At 43.5% G+C, this 14172-nt stretch overlaps 1 protein-coding gene across 1 annotated transcript in view; it reads left to right on the forward strand.

Moving 5' to 3' along the window:
• Positions 1–10831, forward strand: part of LOC130406086 (lissencephaly-1 homolog A) — a 28694-nt gene extending 17863 nt beyond the window's left edge. The window contains exons 5-11 of the mRNA XM_056611469.1: positions 457–663; positions 3548–3716; positions 6968–7070; positions 7183–7411; positions 9146–9247; positions 9345–9501; positions 10176–10831. Of these exons, the coding sequence (XP_056467444.1) occupies positions 457–663; positions 3548–3716; positions 6968–7070; positions 7183–7411; positions 9146–9247; positions 9345–9501; positions 10176–10249 (1041 nt within the window). The 3' untranslated portion in view covers positions 10250–10831. The remainder of the gene's footprint in view (positions 1–456; positions 664–3547; positions 3717–6967; positions 7071–7182; positions 7412–9145; positions 9248–9344; positions 9502–10175) is intronic.
• The last annotated feature ends 3341 nt before the right edge of the window (positions 10832–14172 follow it).

The following is a 14172-nucleotide window of genomic DNA, read 5'->3' on the forward strand; positions in this document are numbered from 1 at the left end:
GCTTGCGGTGTCTGTATGCATTTGCGCGTGCGGTGTTTGTGTGTGTGTGAGCTGCAGGTTGCTTGGCACATGCGCACATGACTAACTTGAGCAACTGGTGCGACAGGCTTGCTATTATAGTAGTAAGATTACAGCATACAGCATACATATTCCACCTTCTTGAAGGTTGAATATGCTTCAGTACTAACAGTGACATTGATGTGGTCTGGTGAACCATCTGGGACTGTTACAAATACACTGTCTAACTACTTACAGTTAAAGGGGTAGTCGGAAAGAACCATCTGTGACTGTAACAACATATTAACATGTTCTAACACTCAACACTAACGTGACCCAGGACAGCTTTAAGCCTGTTTAGAATAGCGAAAGCGGAGAAGGCTCTTCCCGGTGCTTGTGCCTAGTTGAGTCCAAGTGACCGAGCGTGTCTCCGTGCTCACGTGTTGTGTGCGGCCGCAGGTGATGGAGCTGGAGTCCAAGCTGAACGAAGCCAAGGAGGAGATAACCCTGGGCGGTCCCGTCACTCAGAAACGGGACCCCAAGGAGTGGATCCCGCGCCCACCGGAGAAGTATTCCCTCAGCGGGCACCGCAGCCCCGTCACCCGGGTCATCTTCCACCCCGTGTTCAGCGTCATGGTGTCCGCCTCTGAAGACGCCACAATAAAGGTGAGGCGTTGGTTGTTTTTAAACGTTTTTAAACACTTTATTAGATTTTGGACGGACAGCTTCCGTCTTGATCTAACCCCTATACCCTTCTGCCTCAACACCTCTACTCAACCTCTTGGAGGTGGGCTTTGATTATTTTGTCCGCTCAAAGGTTCATCCCATCACTGGATCTCCTGCTTGCTGTAGCCGCTGGTTATCAAACTGGGACATGTTAGTAGGGGGGGGTCCTCGACTAAGATTTTCCATAGTCTAATATGATTTGTCGCACCAGAACCATCGTCGACTGATGTTATTTGACATATGCAGCTCAATGATGCATGCATGTTTGGGACTTTTGCAAGGTTTACACACTAGAGAATAATAATTAGGTTTATCAGGGTTTTCCATAGCTGTCTATAGGAGAGCCACAGCGCCTAAAGGACCGCCTCTACAAACAAATAAACTACTTGTCATGTCAGCATCGGTCTTCAATTTGACAGAAAATATAGCCATTGACCCATACATCATATCGTAATTAATCTAATACATTATAAACTCAATAGGTGGCTGGTCTCAGTGGAAATTAGGGGTGCAACGGATCAAAAAACTCACGGTTCGGATCGTTCCTCGGATCAGAGTCACGGATCGGATCATTTTTCGGATCAGCAAAAAAAAAAAATAGCGTTTGTGATTGCTTTAGCCAGGTCTGATTGTGGAGGAAGGGGCTGCTTAAATGCCGCGGTGATGAGCGGTTGTTGAGCCGCTTTCGGTTTCACTCCTGTCAGTGAAACACCGGGGTGATGTCGCTGTAAATGCGTGGCCATGCTCGATTTTTTTTTTCTTTATGTTAGCAATCGCTATGTCAGCTAAGTGTTACGTCTGTGTGGTAACCTAGGCGACAGGTTTGTGTGGCAGCGCGAGTATATGGAAACAGACGTAGCACTGGAAGCAGCAGTTATCGTTACAGTAGCCACCGAAGTCTAGCCTACTTTTATTTTCCATGCCCACTGTTCTTCATGTTGTACGCTGAGGACAATAAATCACAACGAGCCATAGGACTGTTTGCTTATTGAAAAGGGAACTGTTGCAGACTTTTACCCAGAGCGTGTTAAGTAGCTCTGTCCCTGGAACTAGCAGGAATGGTTACGGCGGCTGTGTGTGGACTGAACATGCGCACAATTTTTTTTTTTCATAAATCAATCTGCGGATCATGCGTGTGCCGAACCGAAATAGATGATCCGAACGGATCATGGATCAATGATGATCCGTTGCACCCCTAGTGGAAATGGAGGGCTCTTTTCTATCTGATGTCGCACGGTATTGATATCTGATCAAGACAACTTACACCGATAAAGACAAAGTCGTTTGACCAGTTACAAATTTAAGATGCATGTTGATGACGCGTTTCAGCGTATAGAACAAGTGCAGCAACGTTAGCAGGACAGCAAAAATGCACTACACAGTACCGACGCGGAAAATCTTTTTCACTAGCGTCAATCGTACGAAATAACATCTGCTATTGAAAGTTGGAATTTTACTTTTTTGAATCATCTTTAATTGTTTTGAAAGGCTTCCAATTTTGAGAGTTTTTTTTCCTGACATTGTGTATCCTTCAAGACTAGATGCGCTCTTCTTGGAAAAGAAAATGATTGATGTCTTTAATTACACAAAAGGGTTATCAGGCATACAAAGCTTTTCTGAAATCAAAACGGGCAACTAAAAAAAAGCAGACAAACCCCCACAATTGTTTTTATTGAAATGTTTGGTCCAATTGTCAACTATAATGCAGACTAGCTGTCTATCTATCGGACGATTCAAATCGTCGAAGATTCGAGGTCACACCTACATTCTTGTGAACATATTTTTTCTTGAATGTCGTGCATGCATTTTCATTTATGGAGCTGCACAACCACATTCTCACACAGTCACATGACGTCTGGGTTCTGAACGTCTTCTACGAGTACTTGGCAGATGGCACTTTGCATCAGAACTAATTCTTGTTGGTTGAGAATTATATATTCAGCTCTGTGGCAGTTGAAAAATATCAATCCATCATCTTGCCACTCTATGTGCCTTTTGTTATTGCAGATCGATGCTTTTATTCCTTGTCAATTCTGTAAATTTGAGCCGAGGTATTTGAAAGACTGGACCTGCTGTCATTTAGTCAATGTAAAAATGTAAAACATCCATTACTGCTCTGGCCATCCTATACTGACATTATTACGTGTGTTTGGTAGCTCACTGCCACTATATCAAGACTAGGAGTTGGCAGGAATCCCCCAATGAGATGCAAATCCAAAAGGAGTGGGGCTTGTAGCAAGGAAATCCCCATTCAGATGGCAGGATCCTTGGTGTCTCCGATCACAGCTTGTCTAAATACCCCCACCCCAGAATACACCACAAAGGGCTTAATCCTCCACGGCAAGCCGTCTGTCGAACATTAACCATCAGGTGGCTCCTTACTATTACACCCTTTATTAAATTCTCATGTCTTTCAAAACCCTAGTGTATCTACAGTAGCAGAAATTTAAAAGGGGTTATTAGCTATGCAATGATGGACTAGTTAGAAAATTATTATACTGAAATGAATCAAGACTTTTCTTTTTAAGATTTTTCCAAGGCAGGTCATTTTTTTATTTGACTGCTATGTTACTCTAAGCCGCAAAATAACACGTCACAGATGGTAATATATCCACATACATAAACATCACATAATCTGTCTGTGTACACGCATGCATGTGTACACAGTCACAGAAGATGTGATATTTAGGTGTGCTTGTGTGTGCTTATCCTTCATCGCAATCGGAACAACAATATTGTACTTCTGCTTATTTCCCCTTAATTGGAGTGTGAATATACGCCTTGGACCCCTTTCTAACAGCCATCTACTGGTGTCCTCCACTAGGTCTGGGACTACGAGACCGGTGACTTTGAACGCACACTCAAGGGGCACACAGACTCAGTGCAGGACATCTCCTTCGACCAGACTGGCAAACTTCTAGCATCCTGTTCTGCGGACATGACCATAAAGCTGTGGGACTTCCAAGGCTTCGAGTGCATCAGGACCATGCATGGTAAGTAAGAGCCTGATGGCTGCTCTTGAAGATCCATCTCTGCTGTGAATTATGTCTGCTGAAGTTGTGCTGAACTGCACACGTCATTCATTATTGTTCATTGCATACAGTTTTGGAGAAAAACAATGATGTTCAAATTAGGGATGGGCATTTGAAGAAATTTCCTTGATCGAGCATCGCTAGAGTTATCGATCAATTATCGATTAATCATTAACTTTTTTCTAGGCTATATTGAAATTCCCGTTGGTAGAAAATGCAGCATGTTTTTATCAATGAAATCTTTATTCCAACAATAATGTATGGGCCAACATTAATACAATACAGTTAACTTGGAGACCTACAACTGTTTAACAGTTTTAAAATAATAAATACAGGCATTATAGGTTATAGGCCTATGCGGCGCTCGTAAAGTCCGAACAATGCGCCTAGCCGCTACAGGCGCTCTTAAAGGTTTGGAAACGATTCAACAAGACTAAATCTGTAGCCTATTCCAATTACAATAAGTAGCCAACTTATCGGACAACAATAATCAAACAAAGGCAGTAGGCTAAAAGTGGGCATTAAACGGTATAACTGTTTTGAAAAAACGGGGGAAAAAAGGCAGACATATAATGCCTATAGGTTGCAGCCGGCGCGCGGAAAAGGCTCGCAACAAAAAGATGAGCCACCCATTTACAAACAATTGCATGAACTAGTCTATCTAAAAGCAATACCTTATTGAACTTATATAAGGCTGAACTTGTTGCTAAAATATCACAGTTTTGGCAAAATGTAACGACTCCAAGAGGCACCAAGCCGAAAGAAAAGCGGAGCGAGAGACAACACATTAAGAAAAAAAAGAGCGACTCACATACGGTGGTGACTGTCCCTACTGTCCATAGCATAACTCCAGCCTACATATTTTTGTTTAGGAATATAATGTTAACATGCTCGCGGGTCAGACGCGAACGCAGCCTTGTAACTGTCAGTCCAGCAGCAGAAAACACCCGCTCTGACGGGACCGAAGTTGCGGGGATGCAGAGGTATTGTCGCGCTAACTTTGACAGGAACCTTCTTCCATTCACTTTCCACCAGTCGGCAGGGTGGTATTTCTCCCACATAGTGATATTCAATTAAATGCTTCAAGACTCACAGTATGCAACACAACGTCCTTTTGATCGATAACAATATAAATTGATCGACGCATTTCTTATCGATCGATTATCGAGCATCGTTTAATTATGCCCATCCCTAGTTCAAATACATCTAGCCTTGCACATTTTGGTTGGCAAGGTGGTTATTGCTTCGAATTTTTTAGTAGTATTGTATTCGTAAGAGTAGAATATTAGAGTATTCTTAGTAAATTTGTTATCCGACACTCTAATTCCTGTGATGTAATTATTGGTTGTTGGGTCCCGGTGTGTTACACAGTTTATTATCACGCTGTTATCCCACGATGGTCACCAAGTAGCCGGCAACCAGTCGAAACTGCACGCTTGTGCTTTATTTACTCTGGCATATGCGTCCAGCCCTCCTCACGTTCAGACGGATTTCGGAGAACCGCTGTCGCATTTTCATAAGCAACCAAGGTGGCTTCCACTGATGTCACATGTATTGTTGCTCTGATTGGTTGTAGAGCTAACCAATTGCATCCATAGTCATTTTGGTTTGTGCATGTTGATAACACCCCTTGCAAATCTAAAATGAACTAACAGATTCCAGACTAATAACCATTTACAAATTGGTCTGGGGATGCCAGGCTAGAAAAATCGGAAAAGTCTCCATATCAAGAAAGCCCAAACGGTCTGGGTGTGTTTCTCCTGCTCTGAAATACCTCCCCTATTCACACAGACTGCTCTCTTTGGGATATACTAATGTACCATATTAAATGTTAAGTGGACAAGAGAGAATTTTTAAGTAGTTTATCTCGATCTTCCTCAGCTGAGAATATAGTGTGTCATTGCTGATGTCCTCCCCAATCTCCCTTTCAACCCTAATTGCAATGTAAATTACAACTGTACCGATTGTAGACGTTACCCCGGGCTGTTCTGATAGGAAGACCCCCCTCAGAGTGATAATTCTGTCTAAGCTGTCTAGAGAAATCCCAACCTCCCCTACAGCATGTGTGGTAGAGCATATTTGGTACAGCATGTGCTCCAATCCCATAATATAGACCCTCAATCGAAACAGGTTTTAGATCTGCTAGATCTAAAATCTTTATTCAAGTTGTTAACCCTGATATTTGTATTGACAGTGTCTGAGTGAGTGTGTATGTATGTTGGGAGTGGATTATTTTTACGGTTTTGGGCAAGCGGCTGAGATTATTTCCTTGTTTCTATCCCATCCTAATAGATTCCCTTTTATTCCATTCTTCTATTTTCTTCCTGCATACCTAGACATTTTAATACCTCATGTTCCACACACTCCCTGTGCTTACCAGGATAACTGATTCAGTGTAGTAGATTAATACAGACTTGGAGAGCAGTTTAATTATCCTCTTCAGTACCACATCATATTTTTTTTCTTTCGGTCTAGCTGCCAGACTTTTTTCAGCCCCTCCCTAAAACACACATGCAAAAACACACACACTCAGTGTTGACCTTTTCTTCAGGGACAGTCTTTACTCTGCCTTACTGTGCTTAGCAGCTCAAACACTACTTGATATCTAGGTAATTAGCTTTCTCTTCTTCCCTTTAGAACCTAGTTACCCCCAGTAATGTGGCTTCTCTTTAATTGGTTCAACATTCTAGACAATAATGCCATACAGCTGAAATCTCTTGGGTGGAATTTTATAATTTACTTAAACCAAATTTTAGTTTGTGTTGTTGGTGATCCTCTATTATTACATACTTAAAGTGGATTGAAGTTAAATACGTACAGCATCACTTCAACTGATGGTTGGTCGTATAGGGCTTGTACGTCCTGACGTCACTATGCAAGGACCGCCTCCATTTTGGAAGGATAGAATCATTGGAATGTTTTTGGTAGTAACAGTGTTTTGGTCAGTGTTTACAAATTATTTGTGAAATTATTTTTCACCATTGTTGTGTATGAAACTGCCACAGCGCTTCACATGCGTTGCATGGAAAAAGAAAGTTTAGATTAGCCACGGTTACTTGTTAATGTGGATTTAGGATTTGACATTACTACAACTCTCTCGCGTCATGGCAAAACGGCAGAGTATCACCAACACAGATTCCCATGATCCACTCTGATGCACAAGCCCTAAAGTGGCGGTCATTGTTCTTCTTGTCTTCATCTAATATTTGCAGGACACGACCACAACGTTTCATCTGTAACCATCATGCCCAATGGAGATCACATAGTGTCCGCCTCGAGGGACAAAACCATCAAAATGTGGGAGGTCGCAACTGGGTATGTGGCTTGTGAAACCACCCTAACTGTTGAGCGCTAAATCAATACCGTCGTCATTGAAGTGTTCATTAAGTGAGCGCTGACGAACGTTCATGTCCCCCCCACCACCCAGGTACTGCGTGAAGACCTTCACCGGCCACAGGGAGTGGGTGCGCATGGTGCGGCCCAACCCGGACGGCACGCTGATCGCCAGCTGCTCAAACGACCAGACTGTGCGAGTGTGGGTCGTGGCGTCCAAAGAGTGCAAGGCCGAGCTGAGGGAGCACGAGCATGTGGTGGAGTGCATCTCCTGGGCCCCCGAGAGCGCCTACCCCAGCATCATGGAGGCCACCGGCTCCGAGGTACGTCTGGTTCAATGTCACACTCCCAACACGGGCTCTGTATGCAAGACGTGGGGTTAGAGGTATGTGTTGGTTATTACAAGACTCCCAACACTGTCGCTCTATACAAGACAGAGGTTTGGGTCCATTTTGAACCAAAATCTATTTTGTGAAGAAGCAGGGAAAATGGGCTCGGTGGGCCCAAGTCAAATGTTACTAAAGTCGAACACCGTAGAATTTCACTTTACACCTAAGATATCTATTTTTATGTAAAGATATGCTAAAACCCAACTCTACATATCTGGCTACACTGAAAGAGCAGGACTTATGGACGTATGCATAATCTTGATAATAATAATGCTAAACGTGGGGCCATTTGCACTATAGGTTCATAATGTGACCCGTGCTGTCCACAGTAATCTCTAGGTGATCAAGAGCATTCCTCTTCCACTTGCCTAGTCAGGCTAGTGTGGAGCTCTCACACTGAAACCACGAGTCGGACCTATAAAAGAGCACTGCGTATTGTTAGAAGAGCTCGAAACTCACTCAGTTACTAACATGCACGCGGAAACACACCCGCGCAAACACTGAGCACACACATACTGACACGCACACTGACTGCCATGGCCTAGGGTCAGCCCCGGCACACTCGCCTCTCTGCCTTGTGATCAACCGTGTCTAATGCTGGGTTCATCTAATTAAAGCGTTTGTCCTCACAGCGAGAGACTCACCTCCAAGTGCAATAAAAATACAATGTCCCGCTTTCACAACTTTTTGATCTGTTCTATTGGTTCATAATAGTCCTTAGTTCAATTAAAAACATTGAAGTAGGTCAATTTTGCCTGCACTATTGAGCTAGGATTTGACTAGAGATCGTGGATTAACTGGCAGAGAAACCATTTTGAGACATTGTAACCACACACACACACACACCCAAATAAATAATTATAACTAATTAACTATCTAATGTTACCCCTTTGACTATTTTTTTGATTGTGCTGCTGTTCTTACTGATTAAAATAGTCCCTCGCCGAAGCAGTCGAAGCTGTAGGCATGTAATGACTTTTGGTTCCAATGTACCTCGTGTATGAATGTGTACTGTGGGAACGACTTCTTGGTTTGGTTAGCAACAAAGGAAAGTAGCACTCTGTGGACAAAGAAGCAGCTCTCAATGGATTATGGCCTTCCATAGCCATAGAGAAACACTGTCAAAGGGCTGTATATTCAGGCAAGATAAATTGGATTTTGAGACGAAATATTTTTTTTTCCATTTTTAATATTGCAATACATATTGTAGCAGACCAGTGTTGAGTCCTTTTTTTTAATTCCTACAACCCCTCCACAGTGCAGTTGCTTAACCTAATACAAGCTAATTAGAATAGTGACAAAGTGTGCTTGGTGCATTTTTTTGCATATTGTGTTGAAAACCACATCGCCCTTGAATAGCTAAAGTCTAGCCTGTGGTTTGATGTGGAGATTACATTATTAAAAGTAAGTTTCATAATGTCCAATAATTTGTTTCTATTGTAATTCACACTGTCAGAAGGCCCGCATAAAACGGGAGCTGGTTTGCAGGCTGCTTGTTTAATCTCTGCATGTAACGATGAACATGATGCGCTCCTGGGCTGGGGCTCTGCTCTGTGCTCCTCTGCCAGACATTTTTGTAGTTGACGTGTTGTACAATCGTTGAAAGTGTAGTCACGCCTTTCTCCTTTGAAGTTGAGGTCGTAACATCCTCCTCTCCTCACCCACCAGGTCAAGAAGAGTGGAAAGCCTGGGCCTTTCCTGCTGTCCGGCTCCAGAGACAAAACCATCAAGATGTGGGATGTCAGCATTGGCATGTGCCTTATGACACTGGTGAGGGCCGGTCCATAATCAGCCACCATAATTCAACGGTTTCTCTTGAATTCTCAATGAGATGGAGGCTTTGGCTCATTACGCCCTTCTGTTTCAGGTCGGTCATGACAACTGGGTGCGTGGGATGCTTGTCCACCCCGGAGGCAAATTCATAGTGTCCTGCGCGGACGACAAGACCCTGAGGATCTGGGACTACAAGAACAAGCGCTGCATGAAGACCCTGTATGCCCACGAACATTTTGTAACCTCTCTTGGTAAGCATCCCCACTACCCACGTTTCATACTGTCCCTGGGTCTCCATCAGAGACTCGCACCGCATCCCCCTCAGGTGGCTCCTATGAACTCTTCTCCGTGGAGCTACAGGAAGCTGCATTAGGAAAACTCTTTGCAGTAGAAACAACACGTCTTCCCCCACAGTATGTTTGTTTGACGTCCTGAGGATTGTATTGAGCTGGGTAAACAATTGCCCCAGGACCACTCAAACCACCCCCCCCCCGCCCTCCCCCCTGCCCCGAGCCCCGAGCTGAGTTTTCACTAGATCAAGGCTTGGGAAGGCTCCTTAGAGGCCTTCCTGGCCTGAGATCTGCTTTTCTGGGCAAGCTGTTTGAAGCCGTTTCCTCTTGAGCGGTTGAAGGTCTCCCCAGAGGGAGGATGCTGCTAGAGAAAAATGAATTGAAAGTTCGAGGGCTGGTTTAAAAAAATAAATAACCTGTTTGTATCTATCCTTTTTATTTTTTATGTTAAAAGCGGTTATATATAAGGTTTGTTTTACCAAAATGAAATATCCTACAAAATGGTATGGGTGCCTCCTTTATAAATTCCTAGTATTCTATCCATATAATTTCATCCGTAGCCTCTTAAGTCGCCCAGGTGGTGTATGTTTTCTCTGCCTTGCGTTGTTTACATAGTCTCATTGCTTTCTCCCCAGATTTCCACAAGGCTGCTCCCTACGTCGTCACCGGGAGTGTAGATCAAACAGTCAAAGTGTGGGAGTGTCGCTGATTTGTGCCCGAGAAGATTGGACGGACAACTACCCCTGCCATCTAATCGCTCCCTTCAGATCCGAATAAGCCCCCAGCCCCCCTTCCCCACCTTCCATCCCCACCCCACCCTCACCCTCACCTCCCCCCTCCATTCCACCTCCTCCAGAACCCACCGACCAGCCCCTTGCCTCCGGCCGCCCACCGTGGGTATTTACCTAGTGTGCTCTCTGGTTCAGTAACTATTGTCCTTCTATGTAAATTATTCCTGGATGTAGATTGAGCTATTAAATGTTACACACAAAAAAGTATTCTTGCATGGTAATCCAAAATTGTATACTATAAATTAACATTACATTGTCTAGAAGTACCATAGGTTTAACATGAGGCTGACCATATGTCAAGCAGCCTTACCAACCGAAGGCAGATCTTGTGTTCCTTTGACTGGTGTAAAAATGTAGGGCACTAAAAAAAAAAAACACAATAATTTAAGAAATGACAGTGGCGTTCTTTGTGTACGATTTATTTTGTGTATTTTTATTTCTCTTCATTCACTGTCTTAGTCTGTTGGTGCCTAGCTTGGTGAGGTGTTCAGAGGAGAAAGGCAAGAAAAAGGAACAATATGATCCCTTAATGGAGATATAATTGTTGGGCTTTGTAATTGGAATAATCTGTAGCGTTGTAACCTCATTCCTCGACTGTGCATACCATTTTACTTCATGTGGAACTAGACGATATTTTAATGGCTGCATATAAGAATGTTTCTTTGGACCTTTGGGGGGGGGGTGGGCAGGGGGTACTCTTGTCAAGTTGGGGGATCCCAGATGGGCATAGAAACCACTGATAAGCTTTAGAAATTCTGCTTTGCATTCAGGAATCCAATAGTATCATCAATGGCTTTGTGCATAGGACTGCTATGATGTGGCGCAGATGTCCACTTCTTTGTGAGCATGTAGGCCTAAATTTGATGTGGTTCAAGTGTGAGGATCCCCTACCTCAAACACCCATAGCCTGTTTGTTTGCCCGTCACTGTCAAAAAGTGCCCTGGCTTGTGGGACCCGGGCTCCGGCAGACTTCAGGGAGTAAATCTTCTAATCTCTAGCACTTGATAATGACAGGAGCTGTGTCTTCATTCATTTGAAGTTGCACTGTAACGTCATACGGTCTGGCTCACGTTTGTTCAGCTGAGTCCTTATCGGTAGTAGTTGTTGTCCCGTGGTGCCACTGCAGCCTAAATCACAAGGGTAGGGATGTCATTTGCCAGTCAAATGGAGAGGCAAAGGGCGGGACACAACGTTAAAGTGGTTTCTGGGTGTCCCAAGATTTCTCAAAGGGGGAAATACGATCTGTATAATAAAGTATTGCCGGGTAAAAGAGCAGATTCTGTAAATATATAAAATGTAAAATTAGCCTTTTGGGGAGAGATTCAGCAAAATCTGTATTGCCCACAAGGAAATGCAGCATGGGGATTCAGGAGAACTTAGGAAAAACTAGCAGCAGACATACTAAATAAATATGTATGTGGGCTGTTTAACTAATGGTTTATGGTGACGTTTGCTGCTACGGTTAAGAGCTCCACTGTGTACGGCAGTGTATTCCCCTAGATGAGCCATGGTTTGGGTTTTTCGTCTAAAGGGCACAAGAAAGCTTAAGCCTAAGATGGGAGGAGCTCAAAGTGCAAACCTCACAAACCAATTAGAAATATGTACAAATGTCCACTTGAGTGGCTTTTCCTCTTCCTATTTTTCGTTTTTGATTTTGGTGCAACAATATTCTACAAAGAGCAGGAAGACGTTCACAAGTAATCGTTATTGAGTGTGTTAGAGAGAAACCATTCCGTTCCAATGGAGGTAGAATATATAGAGTATCTTGCATCTAACTCTGTAGCTGACCAAGGAAATTAATTTAACTTCCCTGCACATCCATGCTTTTTAAGATCTTTGGCAATGTTTAGTGATCAAAGACATGACAAAGATTTAAAGACATATTAATAAATGCATAATGATATCATTTGATTAGCCTTTCATTCCAATGCAGTTCTTTGTTAATAAAGAATTAAACTGCTTAACTGATCTTATCTAGCCTCTTTGCCATGTTTTTTTCCTGTTCCTGTACTGGATGTGGCTACCTACTGCACAACCCCCTGCTACCGGCTTGTGTGTACTGGATGTGGCTACCTGCTAGTGGCCGGTGTGTACTGGATGTGGCTACCTGCTGCTAGTCGCTAGTGTGTACTGGACGTGGCTACTAGCTGCACAGCCTCCTGCTACTGTGTACTGGACGTGGCTACTAGCTGCACAGCCTCCTGCTACCGTGTACTGGACGTGGCTACCTGGTGCGCAGCCTCCAGCTTGTGTGTACTGGATCTGAATATCTACTACACAACCTCCTGTTAGTGGCAAATGTGTCCTGGATGTGGCTACCTGGTGCACAACCTCCTGCTATTGGCTGGTGTGTACTGAATGTGGCTACATGCTGAACACCCTACTTCTAGTGGCTAATATGTACTGGATGTCTATACCTGATGCACACCCTCCTGCTCGTGTCTAGTGTGGACTGGATGTGGATACCTGATGCACACCCTCCTAATATTGGCTAGTGTGAGCCTCATGGGACCTGTTGATAAAGTACTGCATGTAATGATGGACTAGAGGCAGAGCTGTCTGGGTAGGCCAGCTGGTTGATTCGAGTGCAGCATTCTCAATGCCCAACAAGCAAGCTATTACTGACGTCACTATGATAATGCAAATTGGCCCCAATGACCATAGAACATCCATTTCTGAAGGTGTCTGTACAGGCAATGTAATGAACATTAAGCTTAACGTTAGTTTATAAAGGACCGAACAGCAAGACTCCATACCAAACAGTTCAGCTGGCTGGGTGACTAAAGGCAGCTCTGTTATGTGGCTTTAAAGACTTATCATGTTTGTGTGTGAATCTATACAAAAGGAGGCCAGAACTCCAGAGTTGGCTGCCTCCTTTGTGTCAATTTGACTGGATTGCCGCAGACTGAGATGTTCCAAAAGAGAATCCCTGTCACCTTAATCAAGGGAAGGCTACTCATGTCTACTGTTACTGGGTCTGGGCCCAGTAGGTTATTCTTTCCTACATTAATCCTGTGATTCCTTGCCGACTTGCTTGAGGAGCGATATTGATTTTGTCATTCCCCCGTGTTCTCAACTGTTCTTTGTCATACAAATGCAGCTGCGATACATATTTTTAGCTCAAGCCAAAAGATAGGAGTTATTGGTACAATCTGATTTTGTATAATCTGAATGCAGTCTTTCCATTTATTTTTCTTATTTATTTTTCTTTGGTACAGGACTAAGTACCGACAAAAAAAATCCTAATCCCTCTTTCCAATCGCTTGACTTCAGACAATGTGACATTCAACAAACAAAACCAGGCAGGTGAATTTAGATTAAACATGACAAAACCTTCCTTCCTTGCTAGTGGAACCTTTCTGGTATTGGATAAGGAAGGTGGATTGTGCAACAGCCAATGCAACGGGGACGTGAGAGTGAATGAGCTACAACCCAGCCTTGGAATCCTAAGGAATTCTGCTTGAGATTCGCAGGTCCCAAGCAATCCTGATGGTGCAGAGATGTTGTGTTTGAAAGGAAAAGCTTCACTGTGGACACTTTCTGTAGCCTTGATTCCACTAACTGCCCTTTGAATACATCAAGGGTTTCAGACTTCACAAGCTTGACCAAGGGTTATCTTTGCTTCCATGGTCTTCACCCATCACAAAGCAAAATGTTAACAATATATCTGGATGTCATTGTTTGCAACATAATAAACGAAAGAAAAAAAGACAGGTCTTGATCATTTTTGTTGTGTGCTTTTATTAGAGTACATCAAGTGTGTGAGTGGTTTTACATTTAAGCCCTGCAAAGGGTTCAGGCAGATTGGGTCTATTCCAAGTTTACTGGTTGGTTATGCTAT

The sequence above is a fragment of the Gadus chalcogrammus genome, chromosome 16 (assembly GCF_026213295.1).
Source record: "Gadus chalcogrammus isolate NIFS_2021 chromosome 16, NIFS_Gcha_1.0, whole genome shotgun sequence".
NCBI lineage: Eukaryota > Metazoa > Chordata > Actinopteri > Gadiformes > Gadidae > Gadus > Gadus chalcogrammus.